Source organism: Mauremys mutica, chromosome 6 (assembly GCF_020497125.1).
Source record: "Mauremys mutica isolate MM-2020 ecotype Southern chromosome 6, ASM2049712v1, whole genome shotgun sequence".
Lineage (NCBI taxonomy): Eukaryota > Metazoa > Chordata > Testudines > Geoemydidae > Mauremys > Mauremys mutica.
Window position 1 is genome coordinate 28,236,708 of NC_059077.1, and position 24,920 is coordinate 28,261,627.

At 42.4% G+C, this 24,920-nt stretch overlaps 1 protein-coding gene across 3 annotated transcripts in view; it reads left to right on the top strand.

The window, feature by feature from the left end:
• Positions 1-24,920, top strand: part of GHR (growth hormone receptor) — a 187,703-nt gene that overhangs the window by 85,130 nt on the left and 77,653 nt on the right. For all 3 annotated transcript variants that reach the window (XM_045021172.1, XM_045021175.1, XM_045021173.1), the window contains exon 2: positions 7,005-7,085. In XM_045021172.1, the coding sequence (XP_044877107.1) occupies positions 7,016-7,085 (70 nt within the window). In that variant the 5' untranslated portion in view covers positions 7,005-7,015. The remainder of the gene's footprint in view (positions 1-7,004; positions 7,086-24,920) is intronic.

Genomic DNA, 24,920 nt, shown 5'->3' on the forward strand with positions numbered 1-24,920 from the left:
GCACTGTTGTAGCCGGCATTGCAAGATATTTAGCCAGATGTGCTAAAGATTCATATGTCCCTTCATGCTTCAACCACCATTCCAGAAGACATGCGTCCATGCTGATGATGGGTTCTGCTCAATAACGATCCAGAGCAGATTTTCATCATCTGAGTCAGATGTCACCAGCAGAAGGTTGATTTTCTTTTTTGATGGTTCGGGTTCTGTAGTTTCCACATCAGAGTGTTGCTTTTTTAAGACATCTTTAAAGCATTCTCCACACCTCATCCCGCTCAGATTTTGGAAGGCACGTCAGACCTTGGGTCGAGTGCTGTATCTATCCTTAGAATTCTCACATTGGTACTTTCTTTGTGTTTTTGTCAAATCTGCTGTGAAAGTGTTCTTAAAATGAACATGTGCTGGATAATCATCCGCAGGGCCATCTTTAGGACATGCGGGGCTTGATTCGAAAGAGCCGCCACCGAAATGACACTGGAGAGCGGCAGCGATTGAGCTGTCGCCGAAGATAGCAGCGGCGATTCGGCGGCAGCTCAATCGGTTGCCGCTGTTTTCAGCAGCACTTTGGCGGAGGGTCCTTCCTTGGCAGCAGTTGTCTTCCGGGGCCTTACCTTGTGGGGCCCCTCTTCTGGATGCTGCGGGGCCCGATTCATGGGAATTGGGGAAATCAGCCTAAAGCTGGCCCTGATCATCCAAGACTGCTATAACATGAAATATATGGAAGTATGCAGGTAAAACAGAACAGGAGACCTACAGTTCTCCCCCAAGGGGTTCAGTCACAAATGTAATTAACATATTATTTTTTAACGAGAATCATCAGCATGGAAGCATGTCCTATGGAATGGTGGCCAAAGCATGAAGGGGCATACCAATGTTTAGCATATCTGGCACATAAATATCTTTCAATACTGGCTACAAAAGTGCCATGCGAATGCCTGTTCTCACTTTCAGATGAAATGGTAAATAAGAAGCGGGCAGCATTATCTCCCATAAATGTAAACAAACTTGTTTGTCTTAGTGATTGACTGAACAAGAAGTAGGACTGAGTGGACTTGTAGGCGCTAAAGTTTTACATTGTTTTGTTTTTGAGTGCAGTTATGTAACAGAAAATCTACATTTGTAAATTGCACTTTCGTGATAGAGATTGCAATACGGTACTTGAATGACGTGAATTGAAAATACTATTTCTTTTGTTTATCATTTTTACAATGCATAGATTTGTAATCAAAATAATATAAAGTAAGCACTGTACACTTTGTATTTTATATTGTAATTAAAATCAATATATTTGAAAATGTAGAAAAACATCTAAAATATTTAATACATTTCAGTTGGTATTCTATTATTGTTTAACAGTGTGATTAAAAATGCAATGAATCGCGATTCATTTTTTTTAGTTAATCGCGTGAGTTAACTGCAATTGACAGCCCTAATCATAATGAATTATTTTAAACAAAAAGCTAAGCAGCTGCTAAATGTTCCAGGTGCATTCAGGTGGAATACATCTGCTCTGCTGTCAAATGTACAGTACATGACAGTTAGTGGGTGACAGAAGGCAAAGCATAGAGCTTGGAAAAAGTTTTCTGCTTCTGTGTCAAATGAATACCCAGAACAGGCCCCTGCATCCATCCATACAATTTAGCACTCTTCTGCAGGGAGAAGCCTCCTATCTTGCTACCCTTCAATCAGTCTTTGGTCCTGCTCAGTTGACCTGTTTCTTCCTGTCTTCTGTTGAAGTGGGGACATCAGATTAAGTATTTGATGTATCCATCCATAAAAGAAAGATTTGCTCCTGGTCAAATTACTGAAGGCATATAGTGTGAATGGTGATAGTCCTAATTAGGCTGATAAACTATCTGAGGTCTATGCAGTTTGATCTTGAAGTGAGGCTTTCCAGTAGTTAAGGTCAGTGACTCTCAAACTTTCCAGACTTCAGTACCCCTGGCAGCAGTCTGATTTATCTTGCGTACCCCTCACTTAAGAACTACTTACTTACAAAATCAGACAAAATACAAAAATGTCACAGCACGCTATTACTGGCAAATTACTTACTGTCTCACTTTTATCATATAGTTATAAAATAAGTCAACTGGAATATAATTTTTGTACTTTCATTTCAGTGTATAGTATATAGAGCAATATAAACAAGTCTGTATGAAATTTTAGTTTTTACTGACTTCTCTAGTGCTTTTCATGTAGCCTATTGTAAAACTAGGCAAATATCTAGATGAGTCAATGTTCCCTCTGGAAGACCCCTGCAATGTACCCTCTGGAAGATCCCAGGGGTACGTATACACTTGGTTGAGAACCACTTGTTTAGGCCCTAAACTTGAGGTGGGGAGTTAATTTATACAAAATCTAATGTCAATAGAAATTTTTACATGGATGTAATTTTTTTCCAGTTTCAGTAATTAAAGCTGTTAGTGATAGTTGAGAACTTCTTTTATCAGAGCTGATTTAACTCATTTGAATCTCTTCCTTATTATGTTAGAAGTCTGATTAATGGGAAAAAATGCCTTTATTTCATGGTTCAGTTTACTGGTAGGTTGTGTTTTATGATAATCCCAAAATATGGGCTAACCCACATATATTTTATATGAGACTTGCTCAGTATTGCATTCTGGGGTTTTCTGGTTAATGTCACGGGGTGGGTTGGTTATTTGGTTTGCAAGGCACAATTTCTAATTCCACAGAATTATTTTTCATTCTTTAATGTAATGGATTATCATTTGCAATATATTTACTGTAGCTTTTTAATACAAATTCAAAGTTATTTCTGTTCTTTAATTCAATTGGGTACATAATGCTGAAAAAACTTCTGTTAAAACAGCCATTCATTCAGGCACTGTTAGTTAGTCAGTTCAGACTTCAGTGTCGTTTGGGAGTGATGTAACTGTTTGGGTCTGTGACCATTCTAATTTGTGTAGATTTGAGGGCTGTAACTCATTTTAGCTGGAGAATTGTTCTTTCATGTTGGCATTCTGTGGAGCAAGGGTGAGCAGGCAAAATGCCTTCACCAATGACATCGGGCAGAATCTGAATTTCATTATGCAAGAATAGAAACGAAACTTTCTGTGCTATCACAAGTCTTGCCATGAGGTAATTTGAGAGGAATGTATAAATACTCTGCAAGAATTACACAGAGCTTTTCTCTGGCAAAACACTGCAAGGCTATATATTTAAACTCAGTAATAAATCTCCTCCTTCTCCCATAAATGTTACATATATCTTAAATGCAGCATAGCTCTGTGCTTTAAAGCCCCTGCTATTGCATATATTTCCCCCCTGCACTAATAATCATTGGTAATGGAGGTATTTGTATGTGTTTATCTTTATTTGTACATTTTCTATGCCTTTCGCCTCGCCTGTCATTGCCTAGCAGCACAGAGAAAACTAAACCTTCCTCCCCAAGTCACTTCTACGCTCTTAATAATAATTTTGTTTAGCTTAATAAGCTATGTATAAATTTTCAGGAACCAAGAACTTAATAGGGTAGGCTTAGTACACTGAAGCTGACTGCAGTAGAAATGACCTTATGTTTTAAGTTTGGAGAGTTGATGCTAGTAGCAAAGGCAAAAAGCTTTGTGCTAGCCGGAGGTCAGAATATTCAGGACAAAATAGTTTTCTGAAGTCCTTTTCCCTTTGTCTTATGAGGTCCCAGGGATTCTCCAGATTCAGAGATCTGACTCTAGAATAACATTCTTGTTAACAGGATATTGAGATGTTACATCTCACCAGTACAGAACAGTGTTACAAACCATGCTGTAAGCTAAAAACTGTTCTAGGTTTCTTGTCTCTAGCATGGTTTTGTGTACTGATTTCTATTCTCGGTCACCCCTGCATACACCAACAGCATTAGCACCCTACTAGCAAAAGTCAAGTTTAAATCTCCTTGTGGCTATCCTCATTCCAGCACTGGTATAAAAGGCCCAGAAAGAGAAATTCTTTCCCTTTTTATAGCTCCTGGCTCCCTTTCTCTGTTGGCGCAATTAGCCCCAGCTGACCCATATGAACATTGCCGGGTGGCAGGGGTTCTTGGCACTCGCTGTAGTGAGGACAGTCAGCCATTGTAACTTTTCTTGCTGGTTTTAACCCTCTCCCCCATGCCCACTGCAGAGTTTATACACCTTACCACACAACTTTCCCCAAGATACTGTGCATTGCAGTTTTTTTGTTTGTTTTTTTTAATCTACTAGGCAATAGGAGCTTTCACAGTGGAATTTGTCTTCTCCTGCACTTGATGGTATGTGGTGGAAGGAACCATTACTGGACTATGTAAAGGGTTGTTTTTTCTGAAGCTGGGGGTGGGGAAGCAGTTTGAGAGACCATCTCTTACTAAACTAGTGTTCCAGCCCCTGAACAATGCTGTCCTTGTGTGAACCGATTTGCGAGACAGTCATCAGTGTTGCAGTCTGCTGTCACTTCTAGATATTCCTGTGGGGATTTCTGCTAGGCAATGGCTCTGTCTAATGAGAGGGCAGCTGCCATTTCACAGGAACAGTTTCTCCTGAGAATGATCTTCTGTTCCAGGAACAGTTTCATGGTGTGGTTTTTGTTTTTACTTCAGCTCTTAGAACAGATCTTTCCTCTCCTTCCCCTCTGAGATCATTCTCGAGCTGTCAGTGCCAGAACTGTGGCAGCATATCACTGTTTGTAGCCTCTCTTTGACCCTCCAGGATAGTTCTTCTGGAGAGGCAGTTACCAAGCCCCCTTAGTGCTGCAGGTGTGTGCTGTGGACACAAGTGAGGAGCTCAGTTCCTGTTGCCTTCAGAACTAGAATTCCTTTTAGTGAAGGACCTTGGATTGCTATTGGATATCACAGCTCTTTCAAGGAGGATCATCTCCCATCATACCTTCCCTCTGACACACCTCTGAGACACATGAAGGCAGGCTGCAGGCATGCATAAGAGAACAAGTTGGTAGGATTCTGAAGTAGAGCTCTGTGTAAGCGCAAAAGTATGTCTTTCTCACCAACAGAAGTTGGTCCAATAAAAATACTGTCTCACCCACCGTGTCTGACTAAATTCAAACATTCAAAGTGTGCAATAGAGGGATTGCCATCCTGTTTAAAATTCAGATCACAAAACAGCCCTAATGATGAAGCTGCTAAAGCAACTCCATAATGAATGTCTCTAGTAGCCCACTGAGCTGGGATGCTCGGTTTGTTCTCTGGAGTCCCCATACCATAGGACGCGATACTGGCCCTGGAGCATTAGATCAGCCTTGGCATTTATTTGGGAGTTGAACCCCTTATTTAAGAAAGTCTTTAGATACCCTGTGTTTTTAGGGATATTACTATCTTATGGACTTATATGGCCCCATCACCATAGTGTCTGAGCATATCACAATCCTTAATGCTTTTATCTTCACACCACCTCTGAAGTTGGGCAGTGCTATTATCCCCATCTTACAGAGAACTGAGGCACAGAGACAATAAGTAACTTGCTTGAGATCACATAGGAACTGTGTGGCAGATCAGCGAATTGAACTCGGGTCTTCCAAGTCCCACATGGGCACCATAACTGCAGGACCAGCCGCCTTCTCTATTTTATTAGGTATGGCTATGCATAGATTCTAATGCTAGAAGGGACCATTGTGATCATCTGGCCTGATCTCCTGTATAACACAGGCCATAGAACTTCTGCAAGTAATTCCTAGAACAGATATTTTAGGAAAAAAATCCAATATTGATTTAAAAATTGCCAGTGAGAGAGAATTCACCACGGCCTTTGGTAAATTGTTCGAATGGGGTTAATTGCTCTCATGGTTAAAAATATACACTTTCTTTCCAGTCTGAATTTGTCTAGTTTCAATTTGCCACCACTGAATCGTGTTACACCTTTCTCTGCTAGACTGAGGAGCCCATTTTCAAATATTTGTTCCCTTTGTGAGTACTTAGACTGTAACCATGTCATCCCTGAACCTTCTCTTTGTTACACTTAAGAATCTGAATCTAATTAGTTTATTACTATAAGCCAGTGACTCTCAACCTATTTACAATTGTGGACTGCATATGTGACCGACAATGTGCTATGTGGACCGTATCCAATATATACCTCTATGGCTCAGTTGCTAGTAGGGTTTTGTGGTGGTCTCGTTCCTTGTAAGGACAAGTGTTTGAAGTTACATAGTCAAGTCACTAGGTTAATACCTATGAGCCTCTGAGCATGCTTAGTGTGAATTAAATATTACCAGAGGCTTAAGCAGTCTCATTCTGAGTTGGTTGCTCATAAATTTGTTAGCAGGTGCTGTGTCTCCTCTCCATCCAGTCTGCCTCATGAATGCTTTAACAGTATGTTCCCTGTAAGTGCAGCAAGATGCACAGATTGTATTTTTCTCACCTGTTCTTGACCTCACTGCTCTGTGGCCCTGAGGATGTCACATGGGCCAAAGCTCTGTGCCAATTGGGCTGCAGGTTGAGAATCACCGCTGTAACCTTTGTTTTCTAATCCTCTAATCATTTCCCTGGCTCTTCTTTGAACCCTCTTCAATTTATCTTTACTGTTTTTCTGGTGATGCTAACAATATGGTAGGCAACATAGCACTGGAAGTCCACTAAGATAAAGGAGAGAAACCAGCAGAACTATTGAGAAATGTGAACTACTGCAAATGAAACAAAATCTCTTCCTCTTTAAAAATGTGTTACTAACATCTCTTATTTTCAGAGGGAATACAAGATAATCCTTTCATTTCATTCTCAAAAGGCTGTGTGGGGAAAAATGTGGTGAAGGAGCATTCTTGGAATATAGGCCAAGGCCAAAAAATCCCTCATTGCCCTCAATATTAAACAGCAGTCCTCTGGAAGTAGTATTTACTGTCTGTCATAGAGAGTAATATAATGTAGGACTTTGAGGCAATAAAATGTATTATAACACGCTTCCTTCATAAACTTTTGCTTTAACTCCATTCAGAAATTAAATAAACTAGATGATACATTAAACTGCATTTAAATGAAATGAGATGAGTTCATAAAGAATCTGATTGTACTGTCTGTTTTATGATTGCAGAACCCAGAGGTATGGCTCTTCGGCAGCTGTTGCTTATTCTGGCACTGGTTTGTGCAAATGATTCTCTTTCTACAAGCGAAGGTGAGTTACTGAGTTTAAACATCTTTTGGCCATTGTTGGTGACGTCTGAGTTCCTTGGTCTCTGCAAAGTGTGTGCACTGCAGATTTTCTGAAAAGGAAAATGTAGCTGTTATCTTTAAGGCCATAGATGAGTTTAAGACAATGTTACAGTATGAAAGGAGTGGTGAATTTAACATATAGCCAACAACGCATGGCACTGGATGAGATGGAAGTGGGATCAGTGTTCGATATCTACAATAACAAAGAGAAAATTACAAGTCAGTCTAAAGCAAATTGTGCTGCTTGTAACTCAGGTTGGGAAACTAGTGAAACTTCCTGGGGATATGTTCAGTTGCTGATTTAAGATTTAATGATTTAATAATCTCCACTTGTCTGAGATCAGGGCAGAGCTCTTTTAGTCTTATTTATCCTGATTCTTGAAATCCCACCCTGTGCTGATAGCACCTCTCTGGTAGAGATTATAAAAGAATTCTACTTTTTCAAAAAGAGCTCATTTTAATTTCATGATGCACTAATATTAAAATGGCTAGAAGTAAGGAGGAAGCATTTTCACGATGCAGATGTCAAGTTTAAAGCCAACACCATATGAGCAAGCCGTACAAGAAATTCTAGTAGGGGAAACTACTGAGAATGGAGTAAAATCAGTATAAAAGGTCTGAAAGAGGACACAGGACTGTTGATATTGTTAACATCAACTGGCCAGACCATTCATTAAGTCAGGTTGGAGACCTTAATATAGGCTATGAGGAAGAACATATGATCCTCCCCCTGTATATGGGGTTTTAGGTCCAATGGAACAACTCGGTACACAGATCCACTGACCACACCTCTGGCCTCCCACAGTTCGTCCTCTCCCCATCCCACTGCCTGCACAGGTACGGATCTGTGGCAAGTTGGCACACTAGGGAATGGTGGGAGGGGAACAAGAGAGAAGAGTACCCCATCCTGCTGAGTTTTCTCTGCTGCTTCTCTCCGGCACAACCCACTGCTTTTGTGCCTTCTAGAGGTAATATGAGGACAACATAGATTAAGCCCTTTGGGCCTGATCCCATACTTCTTCAGACTGAAAAATTCCCATTGACTTTCATGGGAATTTTATCTTGCATCAGACCTATACAGTTGTTTGTCTCTCTAGTCTCATGCTTTACCATGACTGTTCTGCTTTGTTGCCTTTGGAGAGCTCAGTAGACTGTCTAGTATAGCTAAATATTTGCTCACTTAAGATGAACAGGTGCCTGCCACTCCATAAAGAGGCTTGGCAGGATTAGTTTTTTGTTGGTAAACATCTATTTAATCAAACACACACTCAAATTGATGAAAAAATATTTTCATCAATAATAGAAAATTTACAAATAGGCAAACTAAGAAATGCTGCTTGAGCACTTCTTAGGGTTAAGAATGTTTCCTTTGTATATTTTGACAGGTACTATGACACTTTATATTTCGTATCAATGGTTAAAACTTTAACTTTTAAAATCTCAATGTCTACTGTCATTCAATAATTACTGTCCCCGCCCATTGTCTGACACTCCCCGTAACTTCCCACAGCTGTGAAAATTTAAATTGATAAAAATAGAAAAATGTTCAAAACAAATATTAACTATCAAATGTATTAAAAAAAAAAAAAATTCTGTCAAGCCTATTTGTAACGAACCTCCAGAGACAGAGCTAAAGAACAGCTGCAAGACAGGCAGCTCCTTAAGGAGATGCCCCCTGACCTTCTAGCCAGAAAATGTCAAGCGATCAGTTTTCAGATGGTTCTTTTCCATAAAGCTTTTGACTTAACAAGACAAGAAGCAAAGTTTTTTGGATGGGAAAACGCATGTAATTCCTTACTTTTATTTGAGCTCATCAGTAGCCATCAAATATAATATAATTACCCTACTGCCATCTAGATCTACTGTAAAATTCTCCTGAGTATATTTCTGACTCTTGCTGGTCAGGAAGCTTTCATTTTTCTTTAGCACTGGGTTGGCTGATTTTAATTTTGTTTCGAATTCTTCGTTGCTTGTTTTGTTCAGGTATGGTTGGTCTGTTTTTGTATTTTTTACATTTGGTAGGCTGAGGCCAGCCAGCAATGGAAGCAGCAGTGCTACTCTCACAAATGGTGGAGGGTGATAAATGTAATGTGCGGGAAAACTTTTACTTCTTTTGTAATTTAAAGCACCAAATTGCTATAGATATACTATAGAAGTTAGTAAAATAATGAAGGTGGAAGGATAGCATCAGGGTTTTTTTTTTAATCTGTATTGTATCTTATCAACTTTAAAGTGAAATTCACTTATTTGTAGAGCCAGCATAAGTCTCTATTAAATACTGCTAGAGAGGCTTGAAGTACCACTATGGCTACACTTGCAGATTTGCAGCGCTGCAGCAGGGTGTGAAAAAACACCCTCTGCAGCGCTGCAAATTGCGGCGCTACAAAGCGCCAGTGTAGTCAAAGCCCCAGCGCTGGGAGCGTGGCTCCCAGCGCTGTCCGTTATTCTCCACAGGGAGCTGGAGTACGGACAGCGCTGGGAGAGCTCTCTCCCAGCGCTGGGGCTTTGACTACACTTAGTGCTTCAAAGCGCTGCTGCGGGAGCGCTGCCGCGGCAGCGCTTTGAAGCGCTAATGTAGCCATAGCCTTTATATAGCATCTGTTACCAAAGAATGCAGGTGCTATTGAAAACTATTTAATTTTTTAGCATTTAGTGGTGATGTAAGTTATTTCCTGGGCTTTCCCCCATTTTCTGTTTGCATGGATCAAACTTTTACAGTCCATTGAGTCTGCTTACCCAAGAGATCCTTTGAAAATGAACGTGCATATGTAAGGAAACATAGATCAGTCTGATAGTCGCTGATGTATTTATTTTGCTATCCAAAATGGGCTGGAACCACTTTTTCTTTTTTTTTTATGTCTTGTTCCATCATGTGATACAGTAAAAAAAAAAAAAAAAAAAGGCTCTTTATGACAAGCAACTTGATGGATGTGACAAACAATTTGGTGGATAAAACTGTGTCCTAAAACCCGTTTCCCTTTGGGTTCCACTTACAACATGCAGCTGTACTAATAGTAGCAAAATCTCCAAGCTGCTTCTTGGTCTGGGCAAAACCCTAAGTTTGGGAAATCTTTCTTTATTTTATATTTCTTGGTGGACTATTAAGCAATTTAATGAATATTGATAATTCCTTTCTAAAGGCCAAACTGTACAACAAAAATTAAAATGTCCCAGATTTTATTCCTCCCCCTCTTATGTTGATTTCACAATGGAGTAATTAATTGGCCATTTGAAATGCTATAAAACTCACTCATTTAGACACAGTGGGTGCAGGAACAGATTGATGTCTCCCTCTCTCTTGGTTTATGGGTGTAAGATGGTTCTGTGCTCTTCTGGCAGTTGAGATGTGGACTAGCTGCACTGAAAGTTTTTCTGCAAATCTGTGTGCTGCATTCTAAACCAGACGGGCTCATTTTAGATTGTGGAATGTACTGATCAAACAGATTCTCCCCTCAACCTGCTTTGTGAATTAAAGCACTTAGGAGCAAAATGCATTTCTTTTGGTAAAAATGCCAGTCTCTTTGCCATCTGAAAGTCATGAAATGTGCACAACATAAGTAGAATTTAAGTCCTGTTTTGAGGGCTAGAATAGGCTTAAGTGATGATTAGACCTTGGGCAGGCTTTCTTCCCAGGGATGCATTTCACATGTCAAACATATGCCAGCACTTCTGAATTACACTAGAGCTGGGCAGAATGACAAGCAAAACAAACAGAAGGGTACTGTACTCTGCTGTTGTACTGCTGCTGTTTGTGAGCTGTAGCTGTCAGCCAAAAGGTGATGGTAAAGTATGATGTCTGAAATCTGTCATTCATTGCAAAATGATGACATCCTGTTACAATGTGTTCAGAATATAAAGCTATCAAAATACAAAAGTGCCTGAGGAACATAAACTGCAAGACGAGGAAAAGTGTGAGAGTGTGAGTGGGTGCCTTTTTGTGAGTGCGGTTGTTAAAAACCAACAAACATTTATTTAGATAGCAAGATGCTGTGTAAATGAATTGTGCCCATTTCCCCCCTGATCCTGCAGTCTGCTCCACAGGGGTAGATTCTTATGCCCATCCCCATGAAGTCCCATTGAAATTAGTGGGGCTCCACACAGGTGCCAGGAGGGGTGTGCCCACTTCTTGGGACCATGAGAGCTTGTTTCTATATTGCAATGGAGACCCAGGACTAGCAGAAACTGAGTTAGCAGACCCTGGGTTTGTTAACCTAGGGTTTGAGCAATTACACTGATGTGTAACTCCAGCATAGGAATTATTGAACCTTGCATCCCAACCTAGGGCTCCAGCATCTACATTGCTTTATGCAGACCCGAGTTCAACCATCCATGTGCAGACTTCCTAGAGCCCTCCCAAATTGTGGCTGCTCTGGCCCTTTGTGATGCAGTCTGGGAAATCTTACCTTTTCACCAAACTTGACCAGAGGACAAAGAAAGTTGGCCCATGGGATTGTGGGATACATTTGGTGGACTCCCAGAGCACGAGTCCAGGAGGGCTGCATCTACACCACAAAGCAATAGGGCTTGAACCCTGGGTCCCAGCTTGACTCGGGCTTGGACTCTTCACGCATGTGTGGCCCTGGAAAAGCGGTATAAGATAGCAAGCACCATTGTCTCTTGTTGACGTCAGTCAGAGCTGCGGGGGCACAGCACCTCACAGGATTGGTGCCACATGTGAACTGAGAGTGTTTGTACCCACAGACAATAATAATTAATTTCAGATGTACCGTAGTGCCTACTACTTGCTAAACACAGTCCAGGTACTCAAGAAGGATAGTTCCTGTGCTGAAGATCTTACACTCTAGAGACAAACAGAGAGTGGGGGAAGCAGAACTACAGTAGGCAATTTAATTCATGTTCCAGCACTCAGGGTGCCTGCTTCAGGCGGGGTCACGCATGGAGCCTCCCTGGCCGCCCCTCTGTCTAAGAGCCAGATATATTGGCCGCATCCCAGGAGCCGCACAGAGCCAGGCAGGGATTCTGCCAGTCACGCTGCACTGCCAACCAGACTTTTAACACCAGAGCTGCCAGGGTCCCTTTTTGAACCGGGTGTTCCAGTAGAAAACCAGACACCTGGTAACCCTAGAGGGGGGATGGAGTGGGTGGGGCCAGGACGGGGCCTCGGGGCAGGATGGAGCAGGGGCAGGGCAAGGGTGTTTGGTTTTTTTGCAATTAGAAAGTTGTCAACCTTACTGAGGACCTGCAAGGCATTCATGATCAGATCTTGTACCGTGGTCCACCCATTCATTGTCAGGGCGTGGTCCACCTCCCACTGAAGCCTTTCCATTGACTACAGTGGGTGTTGGATCAGAGCTTCTATGCAGTTTAGCCCCCACCCTTTCAGTGTTAGCAGCCTGGCTTGTAAACTACTTATGCTACCATTAGTAGCCTGTCTCACGTGCTTACTCCATCAATGACCCAGAGAGACCTGAATTCAAATTGCAAATCACAAGTGAGAATGGTTTGGGGTGTCTCAAAATACAATCCTGCCTATGCAAAAATATATATAAAGTGGTAGTTGCTGTGCAAACATTAAATAAAGGAGCCTGCCCTATAAAACCGATGTCATAAAGACACAGTGTTTGGGGGTTTAGAACATAATGAGGGGTGGATCAAGGAGAGAAGGGTCATAGTAGTGGGACAGCAAGGTTTCAGTTACTAACAAAGGTGGAGGTGCCATGGATAAAACTTTCAAAGGTGTCTAGGTCCCATTTTCATAACTAAGACACACAGGAACTTAGGCCTAGGGTAGGCATCTAACTCCCGTTGACGTCATCTAAATATCCTTGGGGATCTGGGCACTAAGTCTGGTTTAAAGTCAATGGGATTTAGGCTCCTAGGAGCCTAGGAACCAGCTTTTTAAAGCTAGTCAGGCACCTAACTACCTTTAAAAACCTGGCCTGAGATCACTTTAGAAAATGGGATTTAAGAGCTCTCAAAAATTTTACCCTGTAGCTTTATTTGTAGGTAATGAGGCAAATGAGCAAGAGGCTGTGATGATTTACTAACTGGTCACTTGCCTCACTGTTTTTTATTGCGTGATAATAATCGTGGCTCTAGTAAGACAGTAACAGTTAATGTACATCTAATTTGGTTTATATTTTAGAAATTATCAATTAAAAATAACTTTGTATGAAATACTTACCTTAAAATATTTTGTTTTCATTATATGTGGCAACATCAAAAGACATTTACCAAAAAATAAATTGTTGTAATTTTAAACTGCAGCAGTCACAGATTGCAAACTGCTTACTAGGCAAGAATGATTTTGTAGGCTCACTTCTGCTGAACTATGGCAGGCTGTCGAACAAGCCAGTATGCCTCAGACGAGGGAAAGGAAGAGAGGATTGGGAACTAGTCCCAGCTAGTGGAACAACACATCAGCTCGAGTGGCTCCAAATACAATCTTTTCCCAGTGGAAAAGAGGCCAGGCACATCCTGTTCTGTTTAGATTCTGGAATACACTTTGATCCAGTAATAACTCCAGCTATGCTGCTTTGTAATGTTAATTTGCCATGTGTAAAAAGTCATTCATGACTGATAAAAGCAAAACAAAACCATATTTGAATATGTCCGCATACAGATCTGTAGTCTTTACCGTCCTCCCCACCACACACACACACACACACACACCAAAGTCTGGGGTCATTTGGATATTTGGATCCAGCCTTTTCATTGGGGCCTACTTGTTTGAATTAAAATAAAATACATGACCCCTCTCCTGTGTTTTAGGAGATCTGCAGGATTAGACCACAAAGGATGAGATTTTCCAAAGTGCTTAACACTGGTCTATCTTCATTGCATGTAATGGAAGCAGAGTTAGGCCATTGCTGAGCACTCTGGAAAATCCCACCCATGTAATGCATGGAAATCAACCAACCATTGTTCACATAGGCAACCTTGCAATTCCTAGGCACATGGAAAACTTTAAAATCCAGAACTGAGCTTTCTTCTGTTTGAGAGCTTTAATAATGATCAAAACTCTGAAGTCTATTGTCTTGGGGCCTTTTTTCATAAATAAAGAAAAACCTGTAATTTACTGTACCAACTTTTGTTCTGAGGGCATGTTAATGGGCATTGTATGATTTGATATTTGTATAGTAGTCTTAATTCACAACATACAATTCAGTATTTCCAGCAAAACCGTTCTACTGTATGTGAACGTGCATTAAAAGCAGTACCCTTTCCCTTTGCCTATTATGGACGTGTAGTACGGAATGTATTTTGTAGTGTTGGTGTAGTCATTCTTAAAAGGCTTTCCACTATACAGCATGCACTGGACTTGCAACCATTTTTACAGTGTGCAGTTGCACAGAATGGACCCATCATAGCTGACAAACTCCCAGCCAAAATGTATAATAAATGCATATTTGCTTGAGCTACCTTTCAGCTCTTGTTACTCCAGGCATTTCATTAAATATCAGTCTCCTGAAAAGAGAAATTGCTTGCAAAGCTTCATGTAAACCATCCAGCCACATTTAACTGAAATAAAATCAGAATCAGCAGTATTTCTCATTAAGCAACTTTCTTATACAACAACGACATAAATGGACATGTCAGATTTTCTCCCAAGAAATATTAAGTGTCTGGGGGCCGTGGCTTTTCTTTGCCAGGTTTGAGCTTGGAATGATTTAGTTCTCTAGAAGCTTTTGTGATTTTATGACAGAAGTGTTGACAACCATAAACAGAGGGATGCCGCTGTGTGAGGCTGTAATAAATAAGAGGAGTATTTCAGACAAGGAAGTAGGGACAAAGTCTGGACTTAGAAACACAAACACAACTTCTGGTGTACTCACATGGAATTGTGTATCTGTATATGAGAAATTTACTATGTAGTACAAGTAGGATTTGCTGATATTTCATAGAATCATAGAATCTCAGGGTTGGAAGGGACCTCAGGAGGTCATCTAGTCCAACCCCCTGCTCAAAGCAGGACCAAACCCAACTAAATCATCCCAGCCAGGGCTTTGTCAAGCCTGACCTTAAAAACCTCTAAGGAAGGAGATTCCACCACCTCCCTAGGTAACCCATTCCAGTTCTTCACCACCCTACTAGTGAAAAAGTTTTTCCTAATATCCAACCTAAACCTCCCCCTCTGCAACTTGAGACCATTACTCCTTGTTCTGTCATCTTCTACCACTGAGAACAGTCTAGATCCATCCTCTTTGGAACCCCCTTTCAGGTAGTTGAAAGCAGCTATCAAATCCCCCCCTCATTCTTCTCTTCTGCAGACTAAACAATCCCAGTTCCCTCAGCCTCTCCTCATAAGTCATGTGCTCCAGCCCCCTAATCATTTTTGTTGCCCTCCGCTGGACTCTCTCCAATTTATCTACATCCTTCTTATAGTGTGGGGCCCAAAACTGGACACAGTACTCCAAATGAGGTCTTACCAGTGCTGAGTAGAGGGGAATGATCACATCCCTCGATCTGCTGGAAATGCCCCTACTTATACAACCCAAAATGCCATTAGCCTTCCTGGCAACAAGGGCACACTGTTGACTCATATTCAGCTTTTCGTCCACCGTAACCCCTAGGTCCTTTTCTGCAGAACTGCTGCCCGCCATTTGGTCCCTAGTCTGTAGCAGTGCATGGGATTCTTCCATCCTAAGTGCAGGACTCTGCACTTGTCCTTGTTGAACCTCATCATATTTCTTTTGGCCCAATCCTCTAATTTGTCTAGGTCCCTCTGTATCCTATCCCTACCCTCCAGCGTATCAACCACTCCTCCCAGTTTAGTGTCATCTGCAAACTTGTTAAGGGTGCAGTCCACACCATCCTCTAGATCGTTAATGAAGATATTGAATAAAACCAGCCCCAGCACCGACCCTTGGGGCACTCCACTTGATACCGGCTGCCAACTAGACATGGAACCATTGATAACTACCCGTTGAGCCTGACCATCTAGCCAGTTTTCTATCCACCTTACTGTCCATTCATCCAGCCCATACTTATTTAACTTGCTGGCAAGAATACTGTGGGAGACTGTATCAAAAGCTTTGCTAAAGTCCAGAAATAGCACATCCACTGCTTTCCCCTCATCCACAAAGCTGGTTATCTCATCATAGAAGGCAATTAGATTAGTCAGGCATGACTTGCCCTTGGTGAATCCATGCTGACTGTTCCTGATCACTTTCCCCTCCTTTAAGTGGTTCAGAATTGATTCCTTGAGGACCTGTTCCATGATTTTTCCAGGGACTGAGGTGAGACTGACTGGCCTGTAGTTCCCTGGATCTTCCTTCTTCCCTTTTTTAAAGATGGGCACTACATTAGCCTTTTTTCCAGTCATCCGGGACCTCCCCCGATCGCCATGATTTTTCAAAGATAATGGCCAATGGCTCTGCAATCTCATCGGCCAACTCCTTTAGCACCCTCGGATGCAGTGCATCCGGCCCCATGGACTTGTGCTCGTCCAGCTTTTCTAAATAGTCCCGAACTACTTCTTTCCCCACAGAGAGTTGGTCACCTCCTCCCCATACCGTGCTGCAGAGTGCAGCTGTCTGGGAGCTGACCTTGTCTGTGAAGACAGAGGCAAAAAAAGCATTGAGTACACTAGCTTTCTCCACATCCTCTGTCACTAGGTTCCCTCCCTCATGCAGCAAAGGGCCCACACTTTCCTTGACTTTTTTCTTGTTGCTAACATACCTGAAGAAACCCTTCTTGTTACTCCTAACATCTCCGGCTAGCTGCAACTCCAAGTGTGATTTGGCCTTCCTAATTTCACTCCTGCATGCCTGAGCAATACTTTTATACTCCTCCCTGGTTATTGTCCAATCTTCCACTTCTTATAAGCTGTTTTCTTGTGTTTTAAGACGAGCAAGGATTTTACTGTTGAGCCAAGCTGGTCGCCTGCCATATTTACTTTTCTTCCTACACATCGGGATGGTTTGTTCCTGCAACCTCAATAATGTTTCTTTAAAATACAGCCAGCTTTCCTCGACTCCTTTCCCCGTCATGTTATTCTCCCAGGGGACCTTGCCCATCAGTTCCCTGAGGGAGTCGAAGTCTGCTTTTCTGAAGTCCAGGGTCTCTGTTCTACTGCTCTCCTTTCTTCCTTGTATCAGGATCCTGAACTCGACCATCTCATGGTCACTGCCTCCCAGGTTCCCATCCACTATTGCTTCCTCTACTATTTCTTCCCTGTTTGTGAGCAGCAGGTCAAGAAGAGCTTTTCCCCTAGTTGGTTCCTCCAGTGCTTGCACCAGGAAATTGTCCCCTACACTTTCCAGAAACTTCCTGGATTGTCTGTGCACTGCTGTATTGCTCTCCCAGCAGATATCGGGGGTGATTAAAGTCACCCATGAGAACCAGGGCCTGTGATCTAGCAACTTCTGTTAGTTGCTGGAAGAAAGCCTCGTCCACCTCATCCCCCGGGTCCCGTGGTCTGTAGCAGACTCCCACCACAACATTACCCTTGTTGTTCATACTTCTAAATTTAATCCAGGGACTCTCAGGTTTTTCTGCAGTTTCATACTGGAGCTCTGAGCAGTCATACTGCTCTCTTACATACAACGCAACTCCCCCACCTTTTCTGCCCTGCCTATCCTTCCTGAACAGTTTATATCCATCCATGACAGTACTCCAATCATGTGATTTATCCCACCAAGTCTCTGTTATTCCAATTACATCATAATTCCTTGACTGTGCCAGGACTTCTAGTTCTCCCTGCTTGTTCCCCAGGCTTCTTGCATTTGTGTATAGGCACTTAAGATAATTCGCTGATTGTCCCGCTTTCTCAGTCTGAGACAGGAGTCCTCCCCTCTTGCAGTCTCCTGCTTGTGCTTCCTCCCGGTATCCCACTTCCCCACTTATCTCGGGGCTTTGGTCTCCTTCCCCCGGTGAACCTAGTTTAAAGCCCTCCTCACTAGGTTAGCCAGCCTGCTTGCAAAGATGCTCTTCCCTCTCTTTGTGAGGTGGAGCCCGTCTCTGCCTAGCAATCCTTCTTCTTGGAAGACCATCCCATGGTCAAAGAATCCAAACCCTTCTCTCCGACACCATCTGCGTAGCCATTCGTTGATTTCCACGATTCGACGGTCTCTACCCTGGCCTTTTCCTGCCACAGGGAGGACAGACGAGAACACCACTTGCGCCTCAAACTCCTTTATCCTTCTTCCCAGAGCCACGTAGTCTGCAGTGATACTGCCAAGAATGACCTTGAGCGTATCATTGGTGCCCACGTGGAGAAGCAGGAAGGGGTAGCGATCCGAGGGCTTGATGAGTCTCGGCAGTCTCTCCGTCACATCGTGAATCCTAGCCCCTGGCAAGCAGCACACCTCTCGGTTTTCCCGGTCAGGGCGGCAGATAGATGACTCAGTCCCCCCTGAGGAGAGAGTCCCTGACCACCACCACCCTCCTCCTCCTCCTCTTGGGAGTGGTGGTCGTGGAACCCCCATCCCTAGGACGGTGCATCTCATGCCTTCCAATCAGTGGAGTCTCCTTCTGCTCTGTTCCCTCAGGTGTATCATCCACTCCACTCTCTGCACTATTACCTGTGGAGAGAACATGAAAACGGTTGCTCACCTGTATCTGTGTTTCTGGTACATGGATGTTTCTGGTACTCTTTCCCCTTCTGGAAGTCACATGCCGCAAATTATCCTCGCTGGCCTTCTGTCCCCACTGCGTAGCCTGCTCTGAATCTTCAGAACATTGTGCCCGCTGAAGCTGATCCTGACGTCTATCCAGGAAATCCTCATTCTCTTTTATGGAACACAGGGTTGTTCTTCGTTTTTCCAGACCTTGAATCTTCTCTTCCAAGATGGAGATCAGCTTGCACTTTGTACAGACAAAGTCACTTCTATCCTGTGGAAGGAAGACAAACATGGCACATCCTGTGCAGGTCACAACGGCAGATCGCTCAGCATCCATGGTCTCTTCCTTCTAAGAGCTTCCTTACTTGTGGCAGATGCTACTCAGAGAAACCTGCGAGAGGGGAGCCTCAGTAGGCTCTCTCCCAGGCGAACTCCTTCTGTTTGCCTCTCTGCTGGTCGCTGCTCAGCTGGTTCGCAGCTGACTGCCTTTTTATAACAGTCAGGCCCAGCTGGAACAAAGCACTCCCAGGTCACACTGGTCAAACAAGCAATCAAACAATCAAGCACACAGTCAAACTGCCCCCCCCCAACAGACACTCAGATACTCACCAGCGCAGTCCCCCTACTGCATTCATATTTAATTCTCTCTGATGCAGTAAGGCTATCTCACTATATGGGAGCCAGGCACATTAATCATAGCCTTGATACTATAGCAGTTGGCACTTTAATAGATAACACATAATCCCTCTAAACTTGATTTTAGGTTAATGTGCTAAATGCTTTGTTTAAACACAGCAACAGGCTTACCCCTCTTCAGCAAAGCACTTAAACTTATGCTTTAAAGTTCATCACGTGCTAAGTGTTGGCAGAACTCAGCTTCTAACTTGAGATAAGGATGCAATCCAGGGGTCGGCAACCTTTCAGAAGCGGTGTGCCGAGTCTTCATTTATTCATTCTAATTTAAGGTTTTGCGTGCCAGTGATACATTTTAATGTTTTTAGAAGGTCTCTTTCTATAAGTCTATAATATATAACTAAACTGTTGTTGTATATAAAGTAAATACGGTTTTTAAAATGTTTAAGAAGCTTCATTTAAAATTAAATTAAAATGTGGAGCCCCCTGACCGGTGGCCAGGAGCCAGGCAGTGTGAGTGCCTCTGAAAATCAGCTAGGGTGCCGCCTTCGGCACACGTGCCATAGGTTGCCTACCCCTGATGTAATCCAAGGGCTCCTTGATTAAAACATACAAAATAAAACTGATGTTATAACACAGGTTTTTGACTACACAAATTAGTCTAGCCGTTGTACTTGGAGTGGCAGTGTTTTTGAAGGTATAAAATAAGTGCCATTATTCTAGTTGTATTTAGCTAAAGAGCTACGTAACACTGATTGAAACAGTCTTATTTTTTAGATCAAAGTGTCCCCATTTTGTGTTGAAAGAGTCAAGCTGTTTTATTACAACAAGAAAAGAAGGTAAGAACTCAGTGTACTAATTAGAGCTCTTTTAATTATCCTAGAAAAATTACTCCAGGCTAACACGAAAATATTGTAAACAGCCACTCCTCTAATTAATACATTGAGTTCTTACCAACTTTTCTTCATTCTGGGACTGTCACTGAAACACAAATTTTGATCTAAAAATAGCACTGATTGAAACATCTGAAGTAGCAGCTGCTCTGAGTGATTTTAAAAATAAAATAATATAAAGATAATTTGATAGTCACGACATGCCATTTCATATTTTGTCATTATGGCCCCATGTTATATGATAGGTCATATATGACCTATCTGTTATGTGAGCGGTCATTATGAACTACTATTACTGGCATGTCATGAAATAATGTCAAACTTATTTAAAAATCAAAAAAATTGTTTTGAAAACAAAACTTTTGAAACATTTTTTTTCAGAATTTCCATTTCTTGAAACTTTGAAGATAGTTGGTTTTGTTCTAAATCTGAATTAAAACAGAATTTGAAATGTCAACATTTCTTGCAAAACAAATTCCAATTTTCTACGAAAGTTTGGTTAATGTAGGACTCTATTGCTTTCTAGAATTGTGTTTAGTGCACAACTGCAACAGAATCCAGTGTACAGAAAAGACAAGGGAAATATTGACATGGTAAGGAAGATGTCTGGTCTTCTCCACATAAACAAATGTCTGGATTAGCACCTTCCAGGCTACCTAGCTCACCAGATTTAATTCTGAATACTATTCTCTCTTGTAGCTGAACCTAGTTTTGGCAGATTCTGTGAACAGAATTCTATGGCTGTGACGTTAGGCAAACCATTGCTGACTTGAACTGGTTGGTGATTCAGGCAAAAGAATAACTAAATTAGAGAATTCAGTGCATCCCAGTGTCTGTTTGGGTGCTACTATGTAAGTGCCAAATACTACAGGCTTGTGTTAATTTTACCAGTATGCCCTATTAAGAGACTTTGTCCATTGCATGAAGTCATTTCTCCTTTGAGAAACCTGCTCTCGGAAAATGTATGTCATCTGTATTGTGCGAGCTTTTAAATGTGGTGGCTCTCATTTAAAAAATATCAATAATTAGGTATCTAGCCTGATTAAGTGCTGAGCACCCAGGAACTCCTGTGTAAGTCATGGCGTGGTTAGTACATTTGAAAAACCAGGTCATTTATCTGTCTTAGGTCCTTGTATGGTCCCCATAGCTATGGTAGCTGAGCATCAGAGGCCAATTACAGTTTTGTGGGGCCTTGGGTCACAGCAAGTGGGGGACCCTCCCACCCCTTCCACCTGTGGTCCCTCTTGCTCCCCCTTCCATGCTCCTGCTGGATAGGGGGTTGGGATGTGGGGTGCTGGACGGGCAGAGCAGGGCAAACCCCCACACCCCGACCCCGCTCCCTGGCAGGAGTGCCGGGTGGGCGGAGTGGGGCAGGACCCAGCGCCCTGACCCCGCTCCCTGGCAGGAGTGGGGGTGTCCATTTTTCTGGGGAGCCCCCATTGGCCAGAGCCCCTGGGTACAGGCCCCATTGGCCCAGTGGCTAATCCACCGCTGCTGAGCTTCTCAGTCTTTAATGTAGTTACCTCCTAACACCTCTGTGAGGTTGAGAACAGCCATCCCCCATTTTACAGATGGGGAACTGACACAAAGACTAAGGGACGGATTTTTAATGGTATTTAGGGAGATCTCATATAGAAGGGCCCTATGCCGCTCAAAGCTGCCTCAGCTACTGAGCATGTGGAAGTCCCATGCTCCTCTTGGACACCACCTTGCTAGACGCTTTGTGGCATTCAGAGAGAGCACTTCTTCCTCAGTGGCATAAAGGTTTCTGCTCCCAACACCCAGCTGCAGTTGCAGAGGATGAAGAACACCCACCTGAAATACAGGAATCCTCAAACCCAAATGGTAGTAATTATAGAGGAAGAAGCACATCTTTCTCCCTACTATATGCCAAGGTGGCTAGGAACCCACAGGGGGGCAGAGGTAGGGGGTTCCAAACACTGAGAGGTCCTTTTTGCCCCTAAAAAGAAAACCAGACTGGTTCATCTCTCCTCTCCTGCCCCAGGGCCGTGGTAACTGCCAGTCTCCGTACAACCCAAGAAAGAACGAGGGATAGGGTAGGAATAGATAGCAGTTCTGCTCAGGGTGGGGGATCACTGCTTAGTGTTTCCTTGCTCATGAACATGAACAGGCCCAGCAATGCAGTGGGGCGAGAGGTGTTGTGTTGCAGCCAGGGGTGGCTCTAGGAATTGCGCCGCCCCAAGCACGGCGGCACGCCGCGGGGGGTGCTCTGGCGGTCGCCGGTCCCGCGGCTCCAGTGCACCTCCTGCAGACGTGCCTGCGGAGGGTTCGCTGGTCCCGCGGCTCCGGTGGACCTCCCGCAGGCATGCCTGCGGATGCTCCACCGGAGCCGCGGGACCAGCGGACCCTCCGCAGGCACGTCTGCGGGAGGTCCACCGGGGCCGCCTGCCGCCCTCCCGCAGGACGCCGCCCCAAGCGCGCGCTTGGCGCGCTGAGGTCTGGAGCCGGCCCTGGTTGCAGCTTGCTCTTTTTTATACCCTTTATAGAAAGTCCTATAAAATTTAGTAATAACACCGAGCTCTTACACAGCACTTCTCATCACCTAAAAAAAAATCTTTTTAGAGTTTCATGAACCATTCAGAAGGCCCTTTATTTTCTGTTCTTACCAAAAATTCCCAGGTTTTACAACAGCTGTTGATTTAAAAAAAAAATTTTTTTTTAACCTGAATTTTGGACCGCTCAAGTATGTGAAAATACAGATTGTTACCAATTATGTTAATCCCACATATTAAGTAGATGTGTTTCTTAATAAATTGTTGTAAGTGTAAATGCAAGGCTTTCTGTTAAAGTAAGGCAGCATATTAGAACACACCCACACCCACCCTACCTCAATGCTGAGTCTTTAAAAAAAAGAAGTGCTGGAACTTCCAGCTCTAACCAAGCTGCCATCTATCCTTCCAGAGCATGGAGCCAGGTCAGAAGTTCTTACTTTTCTCTATTTGTTGCTTTTTTTTTCTGTTTTCCCATCCCCCAATATTAACCTTAATATTTACCCAGAAAACGGTAACAATTTTTTATCATTTTTCACCTGTTTTTTATTTTTGTAAAATAAAATTACTGTAAAATTTAAAAAAATTAAAAACTAAAAATGAAGACCTTGACCATCCTGTAACTTAATAGACAGTTTTATCCCTGAATACAGAATGTTTATTATGATGGTTCAAAAATCCTATAGCGTCAATTATATCTACAGATCTGTATTTTCTGTAGAATCCTCTTTTATTCCTATTAAGTTATGTAGGAGCCCTAGGCCAAGAATTGAAAACAAGGTTGGCTTCTAGATCTCCTGTTTTCATGAAGTCAAGTATCAGAGGGGTAGCCGTGTTAGTCTGGATCTGTAAAAGCAGCAAAGAGTCCTGTGGCACCTTATAGACTAACAGACATTTTGCAGCATGAGCTTTTGTGGGTGAATCCGACGAAGTGGGTATTCACCCACGAAAGCTCATGCTGCAAAACGTCTGTTAGTCTATAAGGTGTCACAGGATTCTTTGCTGTTTTCATGAAGTTTGTAGGCATAGAGTTTCCAAGACTTCACTGGAATATAGGGCTGGACTACAAAGGTACAACTGATTATTAAAAGGCAGAATTCCATCCTGACTCTTGTCTTTTTGTGACTAACTCTAACAATCAACATTCTGAAATCTATTCAGGAGGATTTATTGTAGTGCAGTATTTGTGATTCTGTATTAGGTCTATTCTTTCTTCTTTTTTCCCCCTACACAATACAAGCTTGATTTTAGAAATGGCGCTGACCCCACAGAATTCAGAGACAGAACCCAAGTTCCCCCAAAGTTCTGGGGCATTTGGATTAAGGGTTTTCACTTGGGCTCATTTCTATTTAAATTAAAATATGGCCCTAACCCTGCGTTTTCCACTTTTCAGGAGACAAAGTGACTACAATAATGTGTTCTGCTGGCACATGCTGCTCTAAAGTGGTGTTTGGCTTGAAAGGCACTTAGTGGCTGTCACTTATACCTTTTGCAAGAGACAGAACTGTGCTAGCATTCAACAAATGCCAGTCTGAAACATATTCATATGAATATACAAATTAGCATGATGCTCAAATTTATTACATCTTTTGAACTGATGTATTGTCATTTTACCATTGAAAAACTAGGCATTGGAATACTGGCTGCAATACATGTCATTTAACATGGCATTGCAAGTGCTAAAGAAGCTGGTTACAGATAATTATGAATGTTAATATGTGCTATTTAATAGTTATTTAGTGGGAGTGGTAGCAATCAGTAGTATAATTATTGTTACATAGCTTGCCATTCAAACCATTTATTTTGATCCATCTGTATATTTTCACAACTTTTGCTTTTTGGCCTAAAGTTTTCTTGTGTTGGTCTCTGCCTGGAGTTAAATAATTTTTCTGGAAATTTTAAGCAAGCATTTGTTCAGTCGATGGGCAGTGGAAAGGTTAGGGGAGAAAAGATACACCATTACCAATTCCAAAAGTTCTTGGCACCTTTTTTGAATGAGTCTACAACAGATATGACACGGGGAGGAAGATGTAACTGAAAAGCATTGCTCTGAGGACTATGGTGAAATTTGGTTGTGATTTAAGTAAGGTGATTAAGTTATCTAAAATAAAAATAGAATTATATGATAGATTTAATCTGCAGCAAGGGAGATTTAGGTTAGATATTAGGAAAAACTTTTTAACTATAGGGGTAGCTGAGCTCTGGAATAGACTTCCAAGGGAGGTCGTGGAGTTCT